Source organism: Podarcis tiliguerta (genome assembly GCF_965153285.1).
Source record: "Podarcis tiliguerta genome assembly, chromosome: 13".
Taxonomy (NCBI): domain Eukaryota; kingdom Metazoa; phylum Chordata; class Lepidosauria; order Squamata; family Lacertidae; genus Podarcis; species Podarcis tiliguerta.
In genome coordinates this window covers 24,030,164-24,056,917 of record NC_139546.1, presented here as the reverse complement: position 1 = coordinate 24,056,917, position 26,754 = coordinate 24,030,164, and the positions used below count along the sequence as shown (strand labels likewise).

Sequence of the window (26,754 nt, the reverse complement as noted above, 5' to 3'; positions counted from 1 at the left end):
TCTAGTGCCTATTCACACACCCACTTTGCTTTTTCAAGCACAATCTCGTCAGAGTGATAATTTCATGGCTTGCCAGGGGTCACAAGCCCCCCTCCATTCTGCCTGAGTTAATTAGCGGACCCCATGGCAGAAAGTGGCAAAATCCATCAGGTGACCTTGGCAAACGGAGGCAGTCGAAAGTTAATGTTCCTGGCACTCCCCTGAGAATTTTAATGAAGGTGGCCCCAAGTGGAGAAATGGAGGGGATCTGGTAATAATTGCCTCTGGCCGCATTGGAACAGGCCAATCCAAAGGTGTGAGGCCTTATTGATTACCAGTGGAGGGATTTTCGTCTTGGGGTTCAACAGAAAGGACAGCACGTCCAAGAAGGAAACAATTTGGTCCTGTACAGAGCTTTCGCTCCCCTCAGTCTGCTTCTGGCCTCGTCTGGAAGTTTCTTAAGCTAGGCCGGCCCTACCATTTGGCGGGAGCTGCAGGTGCAGAGCAGCGACACAGTGTCAGAAAATGGAACTGTCTTTGCCGTTCAGTGTGCCCTGCACCCCCTTAACTTTGACCCTTGCTTCTCATTTCCCCCATACCCACAATGCTTTGCGCTTTTTTGGGTGTTCTTTGTTTTTATTATAACCAGTCTCTTTAGTAATGTTGAGGTGGCCAAGAGGCTCCGGAATTTGGGTTCTCCTTTCTCTCCACTCAGAGTTTCTTTCCTTTGCCCCGGGACCTGGCATCTCGGCTCTTGCTCCTCTTCCGCCTCCCCCAGGAGCAGGATCTGATGAGGGAGATAATCCTGCTGGGCTTCCGGCTTGAACCTGTGGAGGAAACAGGAAAAAGAAGTAGACACATGACTCCCTGGAGCACAAGGGCCTGCTCATGGACACAGTGTGCAGGCAAACAAGGAAGTGGGAGAGATGGAAAGATCAGGCAGGCAGGGTTAGGAGCCTGAGTTGAAAAAGAGAGACCCGTTAACTTAAACTGGGTTAATAGCCATTTCCTCCTCTTAAGAGAAATATGGGACTTGTAGTTCTGTGATGGAGAGGAGGGATAGTGTAGGCCTAATCCAGGGATGGGAAACTTGCAGCCTTCCAGATGTTGTTGGTCTCCAACACCCATCATCTCAAGCCAGCATGGTCTAGTGGGTAGAGAAGTCAGGAGCTGGGGGCCACCAACATCCTCAGCATGTGACAAGGTCTGAGCTGGTTGCTCCAAGCTCAGACTGCATAGCTTTAACAAGCCATTCTTGTGTTCCTATACCACTTGGCTTCTGTAACCAAGCCAGGCTTTCCTGCCTTTGCAGCATTTTCTGAATGCTGTGTGGAAGAGCACATGAATCTGACCATCGGAGAGTTTGTAAGTAAACCATTTTAACTTACCAAACGTGGTCTTTTTCTATGCTGGGGGAAGAGGAGACTATTTTGTAACTCACAAGGGCATATATTAAAGGTTCAACAGTCTATATATCCATGTTTTCCTAGCTGCATATTTTGAGATTTTAAATCTCTGCTGGGGTTCTCCTACCAAATAATAATTGTCCCAAGCCAAGATCTAGGCAGCCAATGAATTCTCATTTTATACCTATTTTTCCCCCTTGTCACCAACAGGTAGGGTGTAAGGCAGGAGGCCAACAGTAGGGGGATCTAGAGTCAATGATGGGCAGAGCCAACTAATTCTGGTTTTGCCTCCATCTTCATCCCTGCTGATGTCTATAAGGACAACACTGAAACTAAGGAGGAGGAAGCTGATAGGAAACTGGTTGTAAGTAAGAAGGCAAACAAATGGAGTCCCGCTGAAGACAGACTGAACATTTAGCCTAAAGCAGCCTTTCTCAACTCGTGGTTGAGATATTGTTGAACTACAACTCCCATCACCCCTAGCTAGCAAGGCCAGAGCTCAGGGATGATGGGAGTTGTAGTCCAACAACATCTGGGGACCCACAGGTTGAGAACCGCTGGGCCCTAAAGGATCAGCCTCCACTGTGGGTCCTTATAGTGGCTTTTGAAGGGCTGCATGGTCCTGGTCTGGCTTAAAGAAGAAGAAGCCTAAGAACAGAAACTTGATGTTGCCCATCAGCAGTGAACACCTGGGCAGCAGACTGAACCAGGGGCACTGGTCACACTACGGCAAGATGCATTTCTATTTAAGCAACCATAATGATGAAACTGAGGCCTGTTTTATCTTTGGCAATGCAAGAAGTGGCCATCCTAAAGAGACCAGTTCAGAACCTAAGCAGGGCTGGTTATCAGCTAGAGTAGGAAGGTCATTGATAGGAGCCACCAAAGGGCAGAACTGTCAGCTCTCGGCGGACGTTTAGCATCTCTTACTTCTCCGGGGAGACTTCCTTCTGCTACTTCTGCTCTTACTGGTTTTCCTGAAACGAGAACAGCCCGTCAAGACCACTCCATCCAATGACATCACACAATTCCCTACGGCCGGCGTGGGAAATTTTCCCAGCTTTGGATCCCTGGGCAAATTTAGTTATCTTGCAACGTTATTTTTTAGGATGCAAGCAGGCTTGCCTTCAATAACTGCCCCCCTCCGGTCTCTTGGTTTCTTAACCCACTAGATGCACGCCCACAACCAGTAACATATGTATACTGTAGGTGAAACCTACCTAGAGGTTGTCCAGACTTCCTTTCACACCATGTTACCAGGCACAGATCCAGGCTCTAAAACTCTGTGATGGAACAGGTGTTTTTCCGCCCTATCGCTTTCCCCAGGAAAAACCACATTTTACCACTGAGTTGGAGCAAATGGCAACCAGGTTTTCTGCCAGTTGCCATTTGCTGCAATTCAGCATTAAAATGTGGGTTCTTAGGGCTTGGATAGCTCAGTTGGTTAGAGCATGCATGGTGCTGGTAACACCAAAGTTGCAGGTTCGATCCCCGTATGGGACAGCTGCAGATTCCTGCATTGCAGGGGGTTGGACTAGATGATCCTTGAGGTCCCTTCTAACTCTACAATTCTATGATTCCATGAAAGCGCCGTGATAACAACTGCTTGGACAGGGAGCTTTAAAGTGCAGGCCTGTGCCTGGAAAGCATGGCACAAAAGGAAGTCCAGATGAACCCCAAGTCTGAAAATCAGTTTCAACATTTGATGTGTTTCAATTTGGGGTGGTTGCAACTCAGCTTTCAGGGGGCCACAAAACAAACAAACCAGCTCTGAAATCTGTTTTCCAAATTGCAGAGCTATAATGCTGTTTGTCAAATCCAATACTGAATAGCTTTAATTCTGTTCTAAAAGTTGCGTTTTAGATGTTGTTAAGACATCCTGGGATCTGTATGTGGAAAGGTGGGATAAAAGAAATAATAATAATGAAAATAAAAATAAGCAATAAGCAATAAAATACATTTCACTGTTTGACCAATAACTGGTTTGCTAATCCCCAATCGTAGGGACGCGGGTTGTGCTGTGGGTTAAACCACAGAGCCTAGGACTTGCTGATCAGAAGGTTGGCGGTTAAAATCCCCATTATGGGGTGATCTCCCGTTGCTCAGTCCCTGCTCCTGCCAACCTAGCAGTTCAAAAGCATGTCAAAGTGCAAGCAGATAGATAGCTACTGCTCCGGTGGGAAGGTAAACGGTATTTCCGTGCGCTGCTCTGGTTCACCAGAAGCGGCTTAGTCATACTGGCCACATGACCTCAGCCAATAAAGCGAGATGAGCGCCGCAACCCCAGAGTCGGCCACGACTGGGCCTAATGGTCAGGGGTCCCTTTACTTTTTTAACCCCCAATGATTCCTAGTCCAACAACACCTCAGAGGCTTACAGGTGCCACCCTTCTCCGTTTACAGGCTGACATGACTTGCATCTTCCAGCTTCCTAAAGGGTTTGGTTGATTGCCAAGTAATGGTGGTGGCTCTCTGTGGCTCCCTGCCCCAGCAATCTTTGCCGCAACTTTTTGACTGCATACACGCAGCATACATTTAAAGCATATGGCTTTCCCTCAAAGAACCCTGGGAGCTGTAGTTTGTGCAGGGTGCTGGGAATTCTAGCTCTGTGAGAGGTAAGTTGCCATTCCCAGGGGGTGTGTATGCGTGCCTAGGGAAATGCGCTTTCAATGTGTGCTATGTACGCAGCCTCTGTATGGCACCTGGCCCCAGAGCACTCAGATCAGCTTCACGTCGGGGGGGATTTAAAGCCAAGTCTTCCACTGTCCTGGTCTGTTGCTCTGACCATTACACCCCGCTGCCTCCCAGGAGTTGCTTGCTTGCTCTCTCCTGCTTTTCAAAACAGTGTGTTTGAGCTGGAGCCCTGCAAATTCCAGCTCCCTTAACCCCCCTCCCCTCTCCCAAACAAGCCCTAACCCAGTACCTGCTTATCCTAGGGCTTCTCTCAGTCCTCTCGGGCTGACTGCCCCGACTCCTGGTGCTGGGCGGGCGCTCCAATGGCTCTGGCACCCCCAGCTCCTCAAACTCAGTTGTCCTTCCTTCGCTTTCAAATGGAGAAGGGCTGGGGGCTCTGGAGCTGGGCTGGCTCCCCATGGAGAAAACCAGGCTGCGCCTGCTCCTGACATCCTCTTGGGCAGGGCTGCGAACTTCAGCGGGGGAATAGATACTACGGATGCTCACTGTTTCTTCTAGGTTTAAGGATCCCAGGCTCTGGGGCAGACAGATGGATAAGGACCGTTGAATGCACCACCAAATAATTCTAACCCTTATCTTATCCTCACAATAACCCTGCCAGGTAGGTTCGGCTGAGAACCAGTGGCTGGCTCAAGGGAACCCAGCGAGCTTCGTGGCTTTGGGACTGGAACCCAGGTCTCCCAGGTGCTAGTCCAACGCTCTGACCAGTACACCACACTGCCGGGGTCTGGAGTGGGCGGTAGTCTTGGAAGCAAGGTTCAGGTGCAGCATTTCTGTGCGTGCAATTGGCACATGAGGGTCCACACACTCCTGTCCACACACTTCCCTCACCATACTTATGGCTATTCCACCACTTGCCATCTACACCAATAGGTGGAGCAGCACAGGAAATATCCCAGGTTTGTATGTGCTTTTTCTCTCTCGTCCCTTTCCACCAACCATCCCCTCCACAGAGCTTATGGAATCAAACTGCCGTTTGCTCTTTCTTTAAAAAAGCAGGAATGTTCATACAAATCTGATTTAACAGACTCCTGCAGGAGCTGTAAGAGAAGCAACCTGATTTGGGGGCTGCTTCGTGTTCTTCGTGATATGTGAGTGCATGTACCAAGCTGTTTGTAAATTAAAAGATAACTCCCCCCCTCTCTTTCTCTCCGCCTTCTCTCCAACGGATGTCCAACCAGCTTAAAGCATCCAAGGATCGAATTGTGTTGCTAAGAGGTGGGAGGGGAATCAAATCAGTTCTGAGTCTCTTCTTACTGCTTCTCCCTGTTTTTCCCACCCCAGACCTCTCCCATGAGCTTCCTGCAGCATCGGAGAGCATGGAGGCAGCATATGGGGCAGCAAGGGGGGCATGGAGAAGGCAGAAGGCAGCAAGGGTAAGGTTACCAGACGTCCCCATTTCCCGGGGACAGTCCCTGGATTTACAAATCAGTCCCCTGGGTGGCGCTGTGGGTTAAACCACAGAGCCTAGGACTTGCCGATCAGAAGTTCGGCAGTTCGAATCCCCGCAACGGGGTGAGCTCCCGTTCCTCGGTCCCTGCTCCTGCCCATCTAGCAGTTCGAAAGCACGTCAAAGTGCAAATAGATAAATAGGTACCACTCCGGCAGGAAGGTAAACGGCATTTCCGTGTGCTGCTCTGGTTCGCCAGAAGCGGCTTAGTCATGCTGGCCACATGACCCGGAAGCTGTACGCCGGTGAGATGAGTGCTGCAACCCCAAAGTTGGCTACGACTGGACCTAATGGTCAGGGGTCCCTTTACCTTTACCCCTGGCAAAATCTACCTATTTGAAAAGTGTCCCCGGATTCATTGGAAAAAATCTGGTAACCTTAAGCAAGGGGGCATGGAGACATGGGGAAGGGCTGTAACCGAGTAGCAGAGCATCTGAAGAAGGTTCCAGGTTTGATCCCTGGCATCTTCCTGGAGGCCTGGGAGAAACCCCTCTCAGCCATCCTGGATAGCTGCTGCCAGTCAGTGTAGGCAATATTGAGCTAGATAGATGTGTTTCCTGTGCTTATGTTGCCCTGCAAAGTGTCTTGTATAGCGATTACATGATATAAATAGAAAGAGTTGCGCACCTGTGGCCTATTGGTCAGGGCCTCCCCAGACCCCCCAGGGTCTTCGCTCTTGCTGTGCAACAGGGGCCCTTGGTCTGAGGATGGCCGCAGCATGTTGACCACCTTGACCCACAGTTTGAAGACATCCTCTTTCGCACCAGGCTGGGGGCAGAGTTGCAAGTAGAAGGTGCGGCCGCTCGCCAGCTTGAACCGCAGCTGCTTCTTCTCTGCATTGTGGAGCGAGATCTTGACAAAATGCAGAGGGATAAGCCTGTAGGCGGTGGAAAGGAATAATTAGGGGCGTGATTCAGTTTGGGTGCTGATTCAGCACATACAAAAACAGCCCCGATTTGGTCCAAACAGCTTCAGAAGGTGTCTGATTCAGTTTGGGGTCCAAAGCTGAACCTCAATTAAGAAAGACATGAAGTTTTTGTGCCTCCCAGTTCACTATTAGTGAGGAAAATGAAGAAATGGTTTTAGCCTCTCTCTTGTTCTCTGTTTGGCAGAACTGGGTGAACTTTGCAAGCATAGCCTGGATGGATAAATCCCCCAAATTCTAGACAAATAGGTCCAGGGTTCTTCATCTATTTAAAAAAACAACAAATATTTCTGCACTGTCAAGCTGCTCTCTGCAATCCTTTTCAAGCAGGTGAGGCTTGTCTAGAAGCTGGTAGCGAACAACCATCAAGACCACTGAGTAAACACCTACTAATTGATACAAACACCTAGCAAATGATACAAAACCCTCCAGAAATGGTCACGGTGCACATTCAAAGCAGGTGCTTGCAACAATACAAAATTGCCTCTGTTTTTCCTCCCTTTTCCATACAAAGCTGACAACACACACACACACACACACACACACACACACACACACACAGGCTCAGCTCCACCTGCCACCTTCCATTCCTAGATGACCTTGGTTGCTCATTCATCAGCATTCATTGTTAGTGGCCAGCCCACCAAGAAGGATTGCAAACCCTTCCAGGAAAAGTTGGCCAAGAGGGGTGGGAGACAGAGAGCCTCTGCCAATCAGTGTAGACAGTCCTGAGCTAGACGGACCAATGGTCTAACTCAGCATGGCAGCTTGCTGTGGACTTGGGAATTGAGGAATCCAAAGAGGACAGGAAGCAGGGCTGAATTGAAGCCACGCTCAGTCACGGAAGCTGTCAGCAGTGCCAAAGCTACTAGTCTCCTGCCTGCCAATAGCTGCCTGTCTGCCCACGGTCCTTGCCTGCCTTTGAATCTGAGTATTAAATGGGAGCTGTTAAATTAAATCAGTGCTGTTCACCCCACTTCTCCAAGCAGTGAGGATGTTCCAGAGATGTAGTGCTTGCCTGGGTTCAGTTTCCTTTAGAAGGAGGTCACTTGTTGATACACACACACACACACACACACACACATATATATATATATATATATATATATATATATATATACAGGTTGAGCATAGGTGGAGGAAGAATAGACAGCCAAAACTGTCCTCCTCCAGTAAGGCAGTTAGCCCCCCAAAGTGCTCCCAGAGTTTACACCTCAGTTCTCTCTCCCTCACCCCATTCTGTCTCATTCAAAATTTCCGTCTGTTGCCCAAAATGCTTGTCCTGTTCTCCACTCACACATAGCATGCCTGCTACCTTTGACCAGAGAGGAGATGGATAAGGATAACCCAGCTTCTCCAAGCGTCACCTAATCACTTTGGACAAGTTTCCCTGTTCCAAAGATGAGTCTGACAACTTTGCTGCAGTACACAGAACCATAGAATTATAGAGTGGGGCAGCACCATGAGGGGCATCTAGCCCAGGGGTCAGCAAACTTTTTCAGCAGGGGCCAGTCCACTGTCCCTCAGACCTTGTGGGGGGCCAGACTATATTTTGAAAAAGAAAAGGGGGAAAAATGAACGAATTCCTATGCCCCACAAATAACCCAGGGATGCATTTTATATAAAAGCACACATTCTACTCATGTAAAAACACCAGGCAGGCCCCACAAATAACCCAGAGGTGCATGTTAAATAAAAGGACACATTCTACTCAAGTAAAAACACACTGATTCCCGGACCGCCCGCGGGCCGGATTTAGAAGGCAATTGGGCCGGATCCAGACCCTGGGCGTTAGTTTGCCTACCCATGATCTAGTCCAACCCCCTGCAATGCAGCAATCTTTTGCCCAATGTGGGGCTCAAACCCACAAATCCCATTAAGAGATTAAGAGTCTCAAGTTCTACTGGCTGAGCCATGAGCCGAGCCGTGATAAAGGACCCCACCATCATAATGAGTACTGTACTTTTCCATGTATAAGACTAGTTGTTTTTTTTAAATTTTACAATTATGCTAAAAAGTGGGGGCCGTCTTGTACATGGATAGTGCATAGGTTCCTGTTGTGGCTGTCAGCGGCTATTGGGTGTGTTATTGGTTCCTGCGTCAATAGCTGGTGTTGATTGCCTGACACTGCGGCAAGCAAGCGGGTGATTGGCAGCTTCTGCTGGCGAGGGGACACACGAGAGGCAGGTTTTGCAAGGAGTGGTTTTTGGCACCCCCCCAAAAAAAACCAACTCTGTGCCATCTCCCCCTTGTTTTCTTAAATTGGAGTCCCCCAAAATAGGGGGCGTCTTATACATGGGGGTGTCTTATACACGGAAAAATACAGGAAAAAACCCAGCAGGTTTAAATAACAATTTAAAGTTCACGATTAAAAACAGTTAAAACAAATTTCAGAAGTCATAGTGTGGTCATTTTGGTTCTATCAACCCTATTCTGTCCACCCCAAACTCACCCTTGTAAGATTGCCAACCTTTTAAAAAAAGGATTGCGAGAGTCTTCAGTCCAGGAAAAGCTGTGGCGTAACAGGCAGAAATGAACAGGTGAAGCTTTTTGTTACAGCCCAGAGATACCATGAACACGTCACCCATGAGTTTGACCTGTTCAAGTTGTAGCATCTCCATCCATTAAAAATGGTGGCCTGTCTTATGTTACGTAGCCTTGAAAGGCATTGCAGCATCTGCAGGATTTTCTGTATGGAGCTGGGAGCTGGGCTTACCTGGTGAGCTCTAATCCCAGCGACGAGGAAGACTGGCGGAGCAAGGTTTTAAACTTCTGGGGCGTCTCTTCAGGAGGGTAGGTGGGGCGAGCCAGAAGCAGCACGTTGGGGACCGTCATGCTGGAAGAGGTGCAAGCAACCCCGACAGTCACAGTCTGGACTTGGTTGTGTACGTCAATCACCTCTCCTCGCTTGTTAATCTGCAGAGAACAGGAAAGGGCAGTGGCAGATACACAGGGCCTCATTCAGCAGAATGAGCAGGCACTGCTGGTGTATCACATCATAAGTCTTTCATAAGACCGTCTCAAGAAGGGAGGTGCCTAAGACCTCACTGTGCCACTCAGAATGCTGTTGGCATCAGCAGAGCATAAAAGTAAATTCCTGGAATATATTGTTTCCTCAGTTTTCTGACAGGCCAACTCAAACAAGCTTTATGAAAGCTGCTCAGCCTAAGCAGCCACATCCTAGCTGTTTTGGGTTGTTCTTGTTTAAATACTGTGTGGAAATCACCATAGAATCTGAATCTTTGGTGGCCACCAGTGTTTTAAGAAGTCTAGCTTATGGCTGGGATCCAAAGGATTGCTTCAGATATGACCAAGAGACTGACAATTATGCCCAGTGAAGTTGACCTCTTTTAAGCAAGTTGGTGCTTCTCCCATATTACAAACCTTATGAGGAATGGTTGAGGGAGCTGGGTATGTTTAGCCTGGAAAAGAGGCAATTGAGAGGAGATATGATAGACATCTTCAAATATCTTAAGGATGGAAGATGGAGCAAGCTTGTTTTCTCCTGCTCTGGAGAGTAGGATTCAAACCAATGAATTCAAGTTACAAAAAAAGGAGATTCCACCTAAACATCAGGAAGAACTGTATTGACAATAAGACTCCCATGAGAGGGGGTGGGTGGACTCGCCTTCACCGGAGGTTTTTAAGCAGAGGTTGGATGGCTATCTGTCACAGATCCTTTAGGTGAGATTCCTGCATAGCTTCACCATTAGTTTCTGGGGGGTGGAAGATGTCAGATTGATTGTGTGTCATTTATGTTTTAAGTAACCTTAACATTCAGTATGGCAAGTTCCATTAAAAGAGACAGAGGGAAGAAAAACAGCTTTGGACTCACTGCTTACTATTGGCATTATTCAGCAGATATTTGCTGAACAAATAAAATCTTACAGATCAGAGACGGATGAAATGAGGAATGAAATTAAGCCAGACATGAATGAAATGGGAAAAGGGATCAGAAATGATATAGATGCTGTAGACAACGAAGAACTGGCAGAACAGAGAGATGAAACCATGGCAAAACTAGAAAGAGCAACTGATTAAATGGAAGAACCCACTATACAAGTGTATGGAGAAATGAAGCAACCAAACGATAAAGCTGAGATTTTGGAAAACAAACATAAAGTTATAAATGGAGAGATGTGGAGTTATCTGGATAATCTGACATCAATGGAATTGAGAAAGAAAGAGTTCTACCTATGACTTGGAGTGGTGATCCCAGGGGATAAAGCTATTAAATCTCTGGCAATTTTTCATTATTATTTTTTGGAAAAAGAATGGAAGAAATGCAAATGGAAGAATCAATACTAAATAAGGCTAGAAGAATATAGCAAATGCAACATGAAGTGGAAATTGAAGATACAGAACTGGGTGTGGACCAATGGATAATAAGAAAAGGGTTATGGAATATTATCTCAATATATGATCACAATGGAGAGACTTTTACAGGAGCAAATAGGGGAAAGTTTGTCATTAGTTAATAAGGAGGCATGGTTGCTGAAATTGTTGGAGGCAAAGTTGATATGTCTTTCCAACAGAAGAAACAAAAGACTGCTGCATTCTCAAACCTATTTAGTCCTCTCTTGTAGGCAGGTTTTCAATTAAAGTCTCCACCTGCTTAGCAACATACGGAGTGGTCTTAATTTGGAAGCTCTCTTTCCACAAGGAGGATCTGGACAAATTTCAGTGAGTCCTGCCTTCAATTTAAACAAACAAACAAACAAACAAACAAACAAACAAATGTGCTTGAGAAAGAGGGGGGAGCTTCTGAATGTAACGACAAGCCGAAGCTGATATGCTTAAAAAGAAGTAGAATCAGAATAAGGAAATCTAAGCTGTTTTGCAGAAACATAACACAAATTACTCTTGTCCTGCCTGTCAGGCACTCGCTCTGAAGTCTGAAATTGCTGCATAGGATAATAAGGGCCTATAATGACTGCCAGTTAACTGTTTTTACATCTCCATAAGAACAGGGAAGATAATTTAAGGGATGTGAGTAACGTGCCACCCTGCATTTCACAAATGAAAGCAGGGACACACTTGGAGGAGGACGGCTGTCCCTGAGTGGGTAGAGCACCTGCTTGGCATGCAGAAGGTCCCGGGTTCAATCCTTGACATTTCCACATAGGCCTAGGAAAGGCTCCCTGCCTGATACCTCAGAGAGCTGCTGCTAGTTGCTATAAATAATAACTACCTGGATGGACCAGTGGTCCGATTTAGTCTATTATTTGATTGATTGATTGATTGATTGATTGATTACCTGCTCTTCACCCTAAGCTCCCAGGGCAAGTTACGGCATAAAAACACAATATAAAAACAATTCAAAACAACTAGCAACCATAAAAATAAGTTGGGTCTTATTTTGACGCCTCAAGTATCAAAAACTGAGGTAAAAAGGCACGTCCTTAGCTGTATATAATGAAGGTGCCACACTTTTCACACACATTTCTCTAATGATACTAGAGTCATCCTATTCCATAATAATAATTTTACTATTTATACCGTGCCCATCTGACTGGGTTGCCCCAGCCATTCTGGGCAACTTCTAACATATATAAAAGCATAATATAAAAGCATAATAAAACATTAAGCATCACAAAGTTTCCCTACACCCTATGCCTTCAGGTGGCTCGGGGGTCGGGTAACTCCATACCCTCCAATATTTCTCTGATGAAAATAGGAACGCCCCAAGGAAAAGTGGAATATTCCGGGATCAAATCAGAAACCAGGACAGCTTCTGTAAATCCAGGACTGCCCCTGGAAAATAAGGTAAAAGGTATAGGACCACTGGACAGTTAAATCCAGTCAAAGGTGACTATGGGGTTGCAGCGCTCATCTTGCTTTCAGGTCGAGGGAGCCAGCGTTTGTCCACAGACAGCTTTCTGGGTCATGTGGCCAGCATGACTAAACCGCTTCTGGTGCAATGGGACACCGTGACAGAAACCAGAGCGCATGGAAATGCCATTTACCTTCCCGCCGCAGCGGTACCTATTTATCTACTTGTACTGGTGTGCTTTCAAACTGCAAAAATCTTTGAACCTATTTTCCCCGGAAAATAAGGATATTTGGAGGGTCTGACCTCTGTGGGGAGGGAGTTCCACAGTTTGGGGGCTGCCACAGAGAATATCTTCTCCCAAGCTGCCACTCTCTCCCCAGCCCAAGCAACAGAACTACCAAGAGGGCCCCCTCCGCCAGTCTCAGCACCCAAGAAGGTCTATAGGGAAGGAAGGCCTGAGCCCCCAAAGCAGCTTCGTTTCTATAAATTTGCAGCTGCCATATTCCCACACAGAAAGTACCTGAGGTATAGCCACAGCTCTCAGCTCTGTGTTGGTTTTTCTTTCTCATTTTAAACCCAGCTATATTCAATAACTCTGCAATAGCTGGTTCTGCACTAAAGCAGGGCTTGTTAGTAAACTGATCAAAGCAGTGTCCCTTAAACAAACAAACAAGAACATTTAATCTCCCGTGGATCTGGCCGTGTTAATTGCAGAAGAAATTACAGTCAAACTCATTCAGCGGCAATCTGACAGGTGGTTTTGTGTGTGGCACCGGGGGCAAGCAGCGGCATTTTGTATCCAGGAAGAACCGACTTTGTCATAGCCTGGATCTAAGTCCTATCGTATGATTTAATATTAAAATCACAAAGATGTTGCACTAAGGGGAAAACATCTCATAATTGCTATTTGTGATAAATGGCTGTGTTTTGTTGCTCAAAACAGGCCTCCTCTTTCCTTTTCTGAGCCACAGTTCAACATGAATTGCATCAAATGCAAAGTGTGAAGTGGGAGACAGTGCGCTCGATGTTGCCTTGGTGTTTGTGAATGTGCGTCTGCAGGCAAGTGCGCCAGGGATATGACTTCTAGAGCTGTGGGGAGGAAGTTCCATAGCTTGGGGGGTACCGCAGGGAATGTCTGGTCCTCTGTATATCACACACACCATCCTTCACATCCTGGCTGTCTTGTTCAGCAGGAAGCAGGAGGCTGGGATTAGGGGCTGCACTGAGGAAGGACAGCCCAGGGGCAGAGGAGGCTGGTCCATTTGGGTATATGGGGCACTGCCCCCCACCAACCTCAGTCTGGCCAGACACCAGCTGTGTATCAGTTTCTTTCTCCTTAGTCTCGGTGCCGCTGCTTGTGGAAGGGTGGAAGACGGGCAAATATATAATTAGTTGATTCTGCCTCTCATTGGTTCTGGCTCATTAGCGCCACCTACTGTTGGTCTCCCTGCCTTCCACCCTATCGGTACCAATAGGCACCAGCCATTGCAGGTTGTGGGTTCTCCACCTATATTCTAGTGGTTTGTCATTCAGGAACAGCAGAAGGTAAAGGCAGGAACAAAAGAAGAACAATGGTTTGCATGGGAGGATGTCAGAATAGGAACCATCCCTAGGATTTAAGAGTCATTTGGGCATCTGCATATCAGCTTCTTATGTAGACCGCCCCTCCCTTGATGTAAGTATGATGTATTGGGGAGTGGTCTTGGGCTACAGGTACAATGGTACCTCGGGTTAAGAATTTAATTTGTTCTGGAGGTCCGTTCTTAACCTGAAATTGTTCTTAACCTGAGGTACCACTTTAGCTAACGGGGCCTCCCCTGCCGCTGCACGATTTCTGTTCTCATCCTGAAGCAAAGTTCTTCACCTGAGGTACTATTTCTGGGTTAGTGGAGTCTGTAACCTGAAGCGTCTGTAACTCGAGGTACCACTGTATAAGAGCTTGCACACCTTTGTTCTGGGTTCCTCCTCCATCCTGCATGTGGTGAGTGAGGACCCTGTTGCAATAGTTCAAGAAAGATCAGACCTACTAGCTGCTTTGCTTCTCAATATTCTCTGGTTGCCCTCTGTTATTTTCTCCTACCGATAGGGAACCCACTTGAGGACTCTATACAGTGGTACCTCTGGTTAAGAACTTAATTCTTTCTGGAGGGCCATTCTTAACCTGAAACTGTTCTTAACTTTAGCTAATGGGGTTTCTCGCTGCCACTGCCGCACAATTTCTGTTCTCATCCTGAAGCAAAGTTCTTAACCCGAGGTACCATTTCTGGGTTAGCAGAGTCTGTAACCTGAAGCGTCTGTAACCCGAGGTACCACTGTACGGGCTCTTGGGTACCCCATAAGGGAGAAGGAGCAGATTTTGTTTACATCATTGTTAAGACTGCCAGCTTTCAAAGTCCTCTTGTAAACTACCGGTATGCTTTTAACAGTCGATTACCCTACAATAGGTGGATCGTGCTTACCATTTCCAAGTCTTAAAAAGATTCCCTGGCCATTTTCTTAAAGTCATGCCCATGCTAAAAGCTCAGAACTTATCTTAGATGTTTGCTTACTTTTTAAAAACTGGTCATTGGGCAAGCCTATTTATTTTCCTGTCAGTTCTTCGTGCAAAGGCAGAAATTCAACCAGTAAAGCTTTTCCTGGCCTGGAGAGGCAAAAACGAGAGAGACTTCATCCATTCAGGTTCTGCCTGCCCAGCAGCTATTAAAGGCACAGGAGCTGCTGCTGCTTCTGCTTCTGTTGTTTTTAAGGTGAAGCCTCAGAGGATAAGGAAGGGCTGATAACACTTGTTAAATGATAAATGCCTAATAAAGAACAACCATTTCATGCAGCCTTGAGACCCAGAATTTCTCCCTTGGAAGACGGGAAGCTGCCTTATAATGAGTCAGACCATTGGTCCGTCTTGGTCAGTATGGTCTACTGTGACTGGCAGAAGCTCTCCAGGGCTAAAGACAAGGGTCTCTCTCAGCCGTCCCTGTCAGGGGCTGAACCTGGCACCTTCTGCATGCCAAGCATGTGGAGCTACATCCCTTCCCCTATTACCTGAGAGATTAAGTCATCAGGAGAGATGGGAAGGGGGGCGGGCCTAGAGTGGCCATCTTCTTCCTCTTCTTTTAACTTGCTCTGTCCCTGTGCTTTTAGGAGCAGCCTGCCAGGAAGGAAATGAAGCAGCTTCGGTTCTTCCTGTCCTTTTTAATCCCAGCGCTCAAGAAATGGCTGCATCTGCTACAATTCTGGGCAGAGAAACACCTCACACATTTCCAGGGCAGGCCTGAAGGGCAAAATGGCGCACACAAGCCCCTTTCCATGTACAGAAGCCAAACAGACAAGCAATTTAGTACTAAATAATCATCATCAGAGCCAGATTAGGACCGTTAGAGGCCCTAAGCACTTAAAAGATTTTAGTGCCACCATATGTATCCAACTCAAAGTATAAATAAAATAAAAAATAAAATAAATATTTTTCAAAATGGGAAAAAACCTTACAGTAAGATGGGAAATGATTTTTTAATATATATGTATACTTCCACTTTATCTATATTTGAATTTTTTTTCTCCTACTTTTTCCTAATTGCAAAGTCTTTGATCGGCTCCTCAAAACTAATCTCACATAACTCATCTGATTCTATACTTAGTAGAGATAAGGCTAGCCGGCCGGCCTTGTCGCATAGTGGGATTTTATAATAGGCTTCAACTGAGAAAATGAATGCTCATCTGAGCAATCTGTGACCATTCATGTTAAAAATCTAGCCATGGAAAATCTCTGTGGCAACCCCCTTCCCTTGATTCCCTAAACTTGTGCTTATTTTGCCTAATGGTTAATCCAACCCTAATACCGTATTGGCCCGTATATAAGCCGCACCCGAATATAAGCCGCATGTTGAAAATTGGAGGGGGGGAGAGCAAAAAAATGAAAAAACACCCGAATATAAGCCACTCCATTCCTCGCTGCTCCTGGCTGCATATGGGGGGGGGGGGGGCACTGCGTTGCCAGCATCCTTTCTCCTTCCTCACTCTCTCCCTTCCTGGCCTTGGGGGAGAGGACGGACGACTACACACAGGGCTGGCGCCACTTTGCCACACTCCTGGTGCATACTATAAGGTTGCAAATATAAGCTGCACTTTAACTTTTCACAGTGGGAATTTGGGGGAAAGTGAGGCTTATATTCAGGCCAATACGGTACTACTGCTACTACTACTAGTAGTAGTAGTAATAATAATAATAATAATAATAATAATAATAATAATAATATGTTGCTGGTTTGTTTATTACCTGTCCTTCACCCTCCCTGTGAGGGAGGCTTGCGACAATTTAAAATGCAACTTTAAAAACAGTGTTACCCAGATTACAATCACAATTGTAGGGTGGGTCTTAAAACATACATTGCAGGGGTCAGAGGCGAGGGCAGAAGCAAAGACATTTGATTCTGTCTTTGTACTGCTGCCAGCCCCACGGCGGCGTCGCCCACATTCCCCACACAGCCTCATTGCTGTGTTGTGGCGGCAGCTGGCACAGCCACAGGTGTGGGCACCATTTTGGTGATGGGGCTGGCAGCAGTGCAGGGGCAGGAACAGGGAGGGGGCCTGGATCTGTGTGGTGGGGTGGGTGTTGTGGGGTGGAGGTGGAGGTGGCAGCACTGGGGAGGGGGTGGTGTTGGGGCCTTTTGCCTGCAAAACGTCTCAGGCCGGCCCTGGTCAAAGGCCGGGATGAAGAGGTGCGTCTGCAGAATTTGCTGGAAACTTCCATTGCTCTGCCACCTTCCTATGCCCCACCACTGCTTCTTGCCACTTAATATCCTTCAACTGACTCAGGCATCTCACTTGGCAACAGCAGGGCCCACTTTCTAGGGAAGAGGTGCCCTTGGGGGAAGGGTGACGAGAACAAAATTCACCTGGCAACCAGAAGGTTTGTTTGATCTTGCTGCAAGTTACCTGCACAAAGTCACTTTCCAACATGGGAGCAAGCTTGAGTAAGGCGTATTCCCCTTGACTAAGCTGGCTCTGCAATGGTCCCATCTCCCTGTTGAAAAGTCCTTTGCCGTAGTCGCCTCCCGCTGAGACGCTGGGCAGCTGGGATCTCAGCGTCTTCCCTCGTCCTGAACCCACAACGGCGTGCAGTTGGGGGAGAAACAGGGAGGAAGAACCTCTGTGAGTTAGACATGCTAGGTAGGCCAATGACCAGTGGGCGAGACAACTGTGAGCCAGTGTGGTGTAGTGGTTAAGGGACTGGAGTGGGGACCTGCGAGACCAGGGTTCAAATCTCCACTCAGCCATGAAGCTCACTGGGTGACCTTGGGCCAGTCACAGCCTGGCTTACCTCACGGTTTTGGTTGTGAGGATAAAATGGAGAGGGTGAGGAACTTAGATTTGAGTTTCACATGCTTGGCCCAGGGAAAAAAATGGGGTTGGGAGAGTGGGGGAAAGCCATCAGCAATCTCACCCACTATTGCACTCAATCTGGGAGAGTGTTTGGGTACAACTGGACACCATTTTGAATCAAGATGGCAGGCGGAACCTTTCAAAACTGCACTGATTTTAACCACTGATTCCAAAAGTGCCCAGATTTCTTTTTTAATTCCCGAGGAACAATTATAGTGCCATAATTAGGCACTATAATTCCTGAAGGTCATAAAAAATAACTACCGTAAGTTCTATTTCTGCCAGAGAGCCCATCTCCAGCTTTTCCAGAAGGAGCTGGTTGATTTCTGGAATGTACTACTGCAGATGACCGGGGGGGGTGTGCTATCTATGACCCAGCCTGCTGAAAACACCGCCTGCATTCTGTAAATGCAGGTGTAGAGTAACGGCTCAGAGACTGAGCTACCAATGATGAATTTCCCTATTTGATCCCTTCCAATTCTACAATTATATGATTCTATGAACTCACCAGGAGGCCTTAGGAAAGCCATTCTCTCGCTTTGTTTCTTCCAGAGTCCCTTCATCTGCAGTATAGGGAAATAATACTACTTCTTTATCTCACAGGGGTGTTATAATGATTACAATGAGGAAATTCATGTGCTTTGAACACCCCCTCCCTTGTTTATGGAATGCTCCCCCAAAGGGGACCTGCCTGGTTCCAACCTTGTGATGTTTTTGCATTTTCATTTTTCTGGGCAGCAACTAATGATTTGGAATTGTTATCAATGTATTGTTCTTCTTCTTTTTTTTTTACTGGCTTATAGCCTGCTTTGGGACTTCTTAGTGAGAAGCTATATACCAATTTAATAAACCTAAACCTAATAATGAGGGAGATGGGAGCTTTCAAAAATATGACCTCTTCTGCTGAAGCCCAGAATTCTGACATCTCATTCTGAGCTCAGTCATTCTCACCAAGGCTCAGTTTCCCTTTGGTAAAATAGACTGAAATGATGCACACTGCTTTGAGCTTTTTGGGTGAGATGCAGGATACAGGAGTATGTTGTTTTTTTGTGTGGGTTTGTTCCAGTAGTCTCTAGAACCTCTGCTCCATCCCCTTTTAAGAATGTAAAATATACTTTGCTTACAGGGCAGATTTCCCTCTGAAACTTTGCCTAAATTTGCATCTAAACTTATAAAGGAGCATATGCACCAATATGGCCCATAGTCCTGTGTCTTGATTTGTTTACGGACCTTGCAATGCTCCTGGCAGGATAAACTACTGTTAGTACTGCTAATTGTATAATTTGAATCGATAATAATGCCATCAGCTTCCTCAGTTCTAGGTGTTTTGATCACATGACCAAAAGTGGACCCTCCCCTTTTTATGAACAGTACACATGCGCATGTCTGTCACTCACTGAGTGCAGCATCCGAGTGGCAATGTGAATGACCCATCACAGATCAAATACTTTTGCCCCACCTCCCATAACTTCAGATGCAATGGAGTTTTCAATGGAGTTGGTCCGTGCAGGTTCAGCTCTGCTTCATCAAGGATTGTATAATCAAGTGATGTGCACACATACACACTCATGTGAAGGGCCCCCCTGGGAAACTGTAACAAGCAGTGAGTTCTAATATCCTCAAGGGCACGCTGGGAAATGCTCTCTGGTCAGAGAACAAATGTTTGTGCTTGGGATGTCTGCTGACTATTTCAGTAGCCTGGCACCTGTTTCCCCCCATCTCCTGCAACTGTGTACACACCATACATTTAAAGCATATGAGCCCCCCCACCCAAAAAAATAAAAATCAAATCAAATCATGGGAACTTTAGTTTTTTGGGTGTACTATGAAGGGGTAACCTACAGTTCCCATGTGCTTTAAATGAATGGTGTGTGTATGCAGCCTCAGAGAGAAAGCCTTGTCCTTGTCGTTTATTTGTCTCTAGGGAATAGTCACCATTCATAGGACTTTACAGCCTCCCTTATTAGAGGACCATCTCAGGCAACTGCTTGTAGTAGCCTTGGTTATCACCCTCCCTGCCTCTCTCCCAGAGTCCCGCCAAATATCTCTAGGTCTAGGAGTCACTGACCGTCTTTTTGTAGCTTGTAACATAAGGTCTTCAATGTTAACTCCCCACAGCTGCTGCCTCTGTGCTTCCCCCTCCCTTGGCTTGGGGGATGAATGTTGTGATGTCATCATTGCCTCTATGACCTTTTTAGCCCAGGCCTTAATGGGTGGCTGGGGTAAAGAGGAAGGGGTTAGCGGCGAGGAGTCCGTCTCTACTCCCTGGACTGGTAGGTTCAGGATCTGGGCTGGTTCTCTTCACGACACATGGTGCGTATGACCTTAGGAAGTGGCCTTATTGGAATCAAACCACTGGTCCACCTAGCTCAATATTGTCAACACGGACTGGCAGCGACTCTCTGGGGTTCCAGGCAAGGGTATCTCACCACCCCACTTGGAGATGGCAAGGATTGAACCCGGGACCGTCTGCACGCAAGGCAGGTGCTGAGCCTTAGTGGTGCTGTTCCCTCCAGCAAAGGCTAGAGTAAAAAAAAGGTAAACAGACTGTGCTGCTGGAAAGCTGCAGCCAATATGTAGTTTCCCCCTCTTCCCTCCTGGAACCCCAAACTTCTTCAGCTTCATAGTCCAACCCCCTTCTCTCCCCAGATCCCTTTCCTGCTATGGTGGTGATCAGGTGTGATGGAGGAAGACAGAGCTCCTGTAGCTTTGGCTAGACAAAGGGATGAAAACAGGTGCAGCCTTTATCCCCTCCCATTAGGCAGAATGAGGTCATAGAGTCATGGTCAAAGAATCACAGAGTTGGAAGGGACTACAAGAACCATCTGGTCCAGCCCCCTGCAATCTTTTGCCCAACAAGATTAAGAGTCTTGTGCTCTACTGCCTGATCTGATTGCTTCAGGCAAATTAGGACCATAGGTAATTACCTGACACTGAGGCTGATCATTGGTCTGTCTAGCTGAGTATTCTCTATACCAGGGGTCAGCAAACTTAACGCGCCTTGGGCGGTGTCTCCAGCGCCGAACACGCAGTGGGTCGGAGGGCGGAGGAGCGTGTGCCCATATGCGTGCGCACACGCTATTTCCGGAGCACTTCCAGGTTGGAGGAGCACCAGAAATAGCTCGTGCGCATGTGCATGGGCCTCCTCCGACCTGGATGTGCACCGGAAATAACGGTGCTCCTCTGACCTGGAAGTGGGTAGCCATGCAGCGCAGCACCGGTAAAGGCAGGTGGCGGCAGTGGGCGTCGACGCGGACCAGATAAACGAGTCCCTCAAGCCTTATCTGGCCCACGGGCCTTAGTTTGGGGACCCCTGCTCTATACCAATGAGCAGAGGCTCTTCAGATTTGAGTCTTTCCAGGCCTTCCTGGAAATGCCACAGATCGCACCTGGACCTCCTGTATGCAAAGCAAATGGTTTGCCACAGCCCTTCCTCGAAATGATCTGTGTGATCCTTGCATGTTTGTTTTCAAGCGATGGGGAGAGGAGGGCTTTTCTGTCCAAGGTCCTGAAATAACTTGGCCAGCCTTGCTGTTCTGCCTCAGGAAGCACCTTGGGGCCACCCTGTGCACCTACCCAAATGGCCTTGGAATACCTGTAGATACAGAAACCTGTGCACAACGGGAGATTTTGCAAATGGTCTCTGAGAGCACCCGCCGCCCTAAGCCAGATGATGCTGAGGAGATCTGAGGAGAGGCGGCCTGGGAACCCACAGCCTTGAGGTCTATGATGGAAGCAAGATAAGATAGAGAAATACTAAGTTGAATAATCCTGCTGAAGTTATTTCCTCTTCCTTTAATGTGTGTTCAGATTCCTGAAGTGGAACCACTCCGAGAGCAACTTCAGCTGAAATGCAGCATCAGTTCCAATTGCAAATCACTGCCCCTACCAAATTTCAAGGTGAGCGAAAAGCAACCTGGGACAACAAATGGGCAGCAGATTAACTAAGGCTGAGCCAAAACCACCCCTCTTCCCTTTTGTCGCATACATGAAAAGTTTCTTCTGATCATGGACTACCTTGTAAAGGTAAGTGAACATTTCAGAAAAATCCCCTCCCCTGATTTTTCAGGAGAGTTTAATTTCTCCCCAATCACCTAATGAATAGTTGAAAACATCGGTCTTGGAATTTTCAGCACAGCTCTAGTATTACCTATACTCATCAGAGCAGAGCTTCCGCCATGTTGGGTCCCGTGGTTAAACTATTATTTCTGGATAGCTAAAAGTCACCTTTCCTGGCCACGAAAATGATTTCAAGTCCCCTCTCCTCAATATGCCTTTACTTCCCCCACACCACCTCCTCCTTGCTGAAGTGAGCATCTCATTCTCAGCAGCTAATGAAGAAGAAGAAAAATGCCTTGATAGGAAAATAGTGGAGAGAGAGAGATTGGCAGGCAGAATCTCGAGGAGAGATGTAATTGACCTGGAATTGAAAAGGATGAGCACTGTCTAGGCAAGGCAATGGGGTGGAGGGAGGCAGATGTGGCTGGTTTGAAAATTGTGATACTGCAGAAGGCAACAGGGCTGCTCTGAAACTTTTTTTCCGAATCAGCCAGGGACAAACAACACTGAAGAGGTATTACATGACTCTGCAAAGAGATTGCCACTCTTCTCTCCCCCCCCCCAAAAAACCCAATGTATTTGTGCCTTGGCAGGTGCATGACAGGCAGGAACACCAATCCCTGCAGCTGGGAAATCAATGCCTGGGAAAGCATTGCCTGTTGAATTTCAGCCTGTCACGGAGCTTTTAAAAATAACAGATCTTCCATCTGTGTCAGAGAGGGCCAATTCTAATCAATCTGCCTGCTGTGTGTGTGTGTGTGTTTGTGTGTGTGTGTGTGTGTGTGTGTGTGTGTTGGAGGATATTGGGTGTCTGGTGTTTTTCCTATAACAGGAAATAGAAAAAGGTGGGGTGGAGAGTGGGGGGGAGGGGCCATTTACCTCCCAACATCTAAAAGTGGCAGATTTTGTTTATTGTAAGTTAGTTATCAGCCTACTTCCTTTTGCTATCTGAAAAAGGCACTTATATTGACGCTTTCCCAGCATGCAAATGTATTTAAAAGTAATCAGATGGTGAAAAAGACAAATTAGTTGACTGAAATTCTTCTTAGTTGGCTGGAAACCCGGAACATATGAAAGGCAGGTGAGCATCCTGTGGTCCGTATGCTGGCAGGAACCCCTCGCTTCAATAAGTAGGCGGGTGCAGGGATGGTTAGGAGGGAGCCTTTGACTGCAAAGAAGCGGAGGTGTTTCGAAACAGCAGTTTGAGGCAGTCTGCTGCGGCTCCATCCCTAGTGTACGACCAAGGACGCCTTTCAAGCTGATCCACCTGACACCATGTCAAGCAAAGCAATAGGCAGGAGAGACAGATGAAAGCTGAGGAAGATGTGGGTTGACAGGATGCAATCGACAATTATTAAGCCCCGCTGGAAGATTCCTGGGGGGGAAACAGGCACAAGGTTGCTGAGAGCTGAGGAGGCCGCTTACCTGTCTCATCTTTCTGTAAAACGGCACATTTGTACAGTCCCCGCCGCTTTTCGCTCTGCAGCCCAGTTGGTTATATCAATTGTGCCAGAAATGTAGTAAATGCTTCAGCTGAAAGGCAGCATTCTTTTCTGCGGAACCTTCCGGGGACTTCATGGGCAGGGGCCTAAGGCAACAGTAAGCTGCGCAATGGATGCTACGCTTACTTTTCTACTCTTCTAGTTACATAAAAGGTAGAAGTTTCTGTACACACACACACACACACACACACACACAGAACCCCCCCCCCCCCCGCTACCTCCAGCCATGCAAGCAAGAGATATTGCCACGGTTCAAGGGCACATTCCAGCCAGGCAAAATCACTTGAGGAATGGGCAAAGCAGGGCCTGTCAGAGGAGTGGCCTGAGGAAAATGGGATGCAGAGAGGTTGAGGGAACATTCTTTCACATGTGGTAGACTTGTAAAAGGGTAAAACAGTATTGGGAAATAATCCATAGTGAATTGAAAAAAATGTTTAAAAGTACCCCCCTCCCCCCAAAAAAACCCCCAGAATCCTATTTGTTGAGGATAATTCAGACTGAAATTCCCAGGTGTCAAAAAAGGTTATTTATGTATGCCACTACTGCGGCCCGTGTTTCGTTAGCCCCAAAATGGGAAACGAGTGAGAAAAAGAAAATGATTCTGGGAATTCCCTGAGCATCTTTTACTAGTGAAAGACCACCTGCCCACTATGACTTTTTCAATTGCAGGATTCCCTGGCTGCAGAGATCAAGAGCACAATGAGAAAGAGCGTGGACACCTCTGGTTCCTCAGAGTGCAAGTAAGTGGGAAGGGCACAAGATACCTGGTGTGTGTGTGTGTGTGTGTGTGTGTGTGTGTGTGTGTGTGTGTGTGTTTGTGTGAGCAAGATAGACCCATAAAAATGAGTGGCACAATCCCTGAGGCCAAACAGGGGAAGAAGGAGGAGCCTTTGGATCAGGAGGTGAAATCCAGAATGATGGCAGGGGGAGCGGCCCGTGTTTTGTTAGCCCCGAAAATGGAAAACGAGTGAGGTCCCAACTAAAGAAGAATGGCTACTTAAGCTGATGGAATATGCACAGTTTGCAGACTTAACATATAGAATAAGAGAACAAGAAGAGGCCAAGGATTGAATCTGGGACCTTCTGCATGCAAAACAGATGTTCTCTTCCTCAGCTGCGGCCTCCCCTCCCTTCAGTGGGGCCCAAGAAGAGGTTTGCATCACAGTCCCCTGCTAAAACTGAGTCGCCCTTCCCCCCCATCCCCTCATCGTTTTACCTGCGCAGGACCTGTTGCTCAAACAATGCCTCCATCGTAACGGGGGTTCCATGCAAACTCCTTCCTGAAACAGAAAGGGATGAACATTGACATCTCTTACTAAAATTGATTTCCGCCCATTCTTTTAGCAGGGGACTCCATGGAAGCCTGCCTGGAAACCCCTGCAAAAACATTGGGAGAAAAGTCTTTCACGGCGACTCTGATGCACACCCCTCCCTGAACCAGTCTGAATCCTGCTCAGTTTGATTGCAGGCTCCTGTTCCTCCCACCCCTAATGTTCATACTGCCCACCCAGTGGCGTAGCGTGGGGGGTGCAGGGGGGGCCGGGCGCAACATCTGGGGGGGCACGCTCGCACTCGCAGTGCTAAAATCCACGGGTTAGGGGGCGCAAATTACTTGCCTTGCCCCGGGTGCTGACAACCCACGCTACGCCACTGTGCCCACCTCACACCAACAAGACTATTTCGGCCTCAGCCGTTGAAGGCAAGGAGGAGGCAGGTGGTGATGATAGAGCAAAACAGCTAGGGAGCTGCAAAGCCTGTCCTTACAGTTCCTCCATCACTTGGGCCTCTGTCTCTGTCTGCGTCTCCCTCCACTCTCTCCCTTCTCATCAGTGTGCAATGTGGCTGCAATGGCGAAGCAGCGCTAGGAAATCTGTGGTGATACTGTGGTGGTAAAGTGAACTGCAGTGTGACAACAGTCTTACAGGGCCTCTCCTCCTCCCAGAGGGGAGGGGTTGTGAGCGGAAACAGCTTCCCGCTGGGGCAGGGAGGCGTGCTTGCCTGGAATATGTGTGCTGTGTTGGAGGATTGGGTATGCGCCATCATCTACCCCTCCTCTTTTGGGTCTTCCGTTAAAGGAATCCGGCGGTCGTGGATCCTGTCCGATGCCCTGCTGGTGGCAAGGGCCATGGCACAACCCTTGGTGACGTCATGGGGGAGCTTCCAGTTGTATTTGCATCAACAAGCTCCTCCATTGGTTGTTAACCCTGATATGACTCCTAGCTGTGCGGGGTGGAGTCTGGTATTGCTGTTTCATCCAACGCCTAAGCCAATACTACTCACCAATAAAAGTTGTGGCCTAATTTTGCCCATTAACCTAAAATAATGTGTCTTTGTGTCTTACTGTACTCCTATGCAGGGACGTGGGTGGCGCTGTGGGTTAAACCACAGAGCCTAGGACTTGCTGATCAGAAGGTTGGCGGTTTGAATCCCTGCGACGGGTGAGCTCCCGTTGCTCGGTCCCTGCTCCTGCCAACCTAGCAGTTCGAAAGCACGTCAAAGTACAAGTAGATAATTAGGTACCATTCTGGCGGGAAGGTAAACGGCATTTCAGTGCGCTGCTCTCCAGAAGCGGCTTTGTCATGCTGGCCACATGATCCGGAAGCTGTATGCTGGCTCTCTCGGCCAGTAAAGTGAGATGAGCGCTGCAACCCCAGAGTTGGTCACGACTGGACCAAATGGTCAGGGGTCCCTTTACCTTTATACTCCTATACTCCTATGTGGGTGGCGAGTCCTCAACTCACAGAGAGAGAGAGAGAGAGAGAGAGAGAGAGAATCATTTCCTATGAGAACTCTCTAAACCATTTACTAGATTTAGATTTTTGCATGCGTGCGTGCGTGCGTGTGTGCGCGCGCACACACACACACACACACACACATACACAGAAGCTTTCTGGTAAGCCTGTCTCCATGCATACCATTTCAGCTGCTCATTGCTGGGGGAGGTCTGATGGGCAAGAGGGCAACCTCCAAGAGAATACTGCCCTGGTGTGATTGCCTGCGTTTCCTCTTGGCATCGCATGCTATGCTGCTTCCGAGCTTCCAGTGATACCCTCTGGAGCTGCAAATCAGCAAAAGAGTTGACTTCAGCTTCTGTCCCACAAGATTTAGTGCAGGAGAGTCACTCTATATTTGTAGGAACAATAACCGTGATATTTATAGGACAAGCCCAGCCAAAATGCTTTGGTTTCTCTTTTTTCCTCTCCCTCCCCTTGCTTGGCAGAACTGGAGAATCTCATCTCTCTCCTCATTCCCACGATTCCACCATCAGCTGCTGCAGCTGGCAAAATTTACAACTCCTGAGGAAGTGCAAGCAGCAAGGGGAAGATGAACGGTGTCTTACCTGCCAAGCAAGCTGGCCAAAGGGCTCCATGATTGACTGCCACAGTCGGCTGCATCTCCCGACTTTGCTCCTTTTCTCAACAGCATCCACAAGTAATGCTCCATCCTAAACATCTGCTGTTGAGCAGTGGGAATCAAAGGCACCCGGCCAAGATTCTGTGCTTCTGATCATGTGCAGAGTGCATTTCCCTCATTGCTCGGGAATCACAGCTTTTAATCTATTTTATTGTTTAGTAACAATCTATTCTTTTA

At 47.5% G+C, this 26,754-nt stretch overlaps 2 protein-coding genes across 3 annotated transcripts; one reads left to right on the top strand and one right to left on the bottom strand.

Moving 5' to 3' along the window:
• Window positions 1–594: 594 nt before the first annotated feature.
• LOC310661978 (Golgi-associated RAB2 interactor protein 4-like) lies at window positions 595–19,758 on the bottom strand. Its single transcript, XM_083408743.1, has 8 exons — window positions 19,671–19,758; window positions 18,111–18,165; window positions 17,156–17,319; window positions 9,170–9,369; window positions 6,156–6,405; window positions 4,308–4,594; window positions 2,316–2,362; window positions 595–806 (listed from the first exon to the last, which is right to left on the bottom strand). The coding sequence occupies exons 2-8, from the start codon at window positions 18,163–18,165 to the stop codon at window positions 691–693; spliced, it is 1,119 nt and encodes a 372-aa protein (XP_083264869.1). The 5' UTR covers window positions 19,671–19,758; the 3' UTR covers window positions 595–690.
• On the top strand, window positions 5,108–26,754 carry LOC310662012 (uncharacterized protein). Of its 2 annotated transcripts, none has more exons than XM_083408810.1 (4): window positions 5,108–5,454; window positions 21,413–21,502; window positions 23,833–23,903; window positions 26,384–26,754. In XM_083408810.1, the coding sequence occupies exons 1-4, from the start codon at window positions 5,248–5,250 to the stop codon at window positions 26,610–26,612; spliced, it is 597 nt and encodes a 198-aa protein (XP_083264936.1). In that variant the 5' UTR covers window positions 5,108–5,247; the 3' UTR covers window positions 26,613–26,754. The 2 variants fall into 2 exon arrangements, with proteins under 2 accessions (XP_083264936.1, XP_083264937.1); XM_083408811.1 differs by lacking the exon at window positions 5,108–5,454 and adding an exon at window positions 20,147–20,337 and having other exon boundaries at window positions 21,423–21,502.

Excerpts from the sequence above, each read along its gene's own strand:
- LOC310661978 (XM_083408743.1), bottom strand. The coding sequence starts at position 18,165 with ATGAAGGGACTCTGGAAGAAACAAAGCGAGAGAATGGCTTTCCTAAGG. Across the intron at positions 17,320-18,110 it reads GGCTTTCCTAAGGCCTCCTG|GACGAGGGAAGACGCTGAGA; the intron begins GTGAGTTCATAG and ends TTGTGGGTTCAG. Across the intron at positions 4,595-6,155 it reads CCCTGACCAATAGGCCACAG|AGCCTGGGATCCTTAAACCT; the intron begins GTGCGCAACTCT and ends TGTCTGCCCCAG.
- LOC310662012 (XM_083408810.1), top strand. The coding sequence starts at position 5,248 with ATGTCCAACCAGCTTAAAGCATCCAAGGATCGAATTGTGTTGCTAAGA. Across the intron at positions 21,503-23,832 it reads TGCCCCTACCAAATTTCAAG|GATTCCCTGGCTGCAGAGAT; the intron begins GTGAGCGAAAAG and ends TTTCAATTGCAG. Across the intron at positions 23,904-26,383 it reads TCTGGTTCCTCAGAGTGCAA|AACTGGAGAATCTCATCTCT; the intron begins GTAAGTGGGAAG and ends CTTGCTTGGCAG.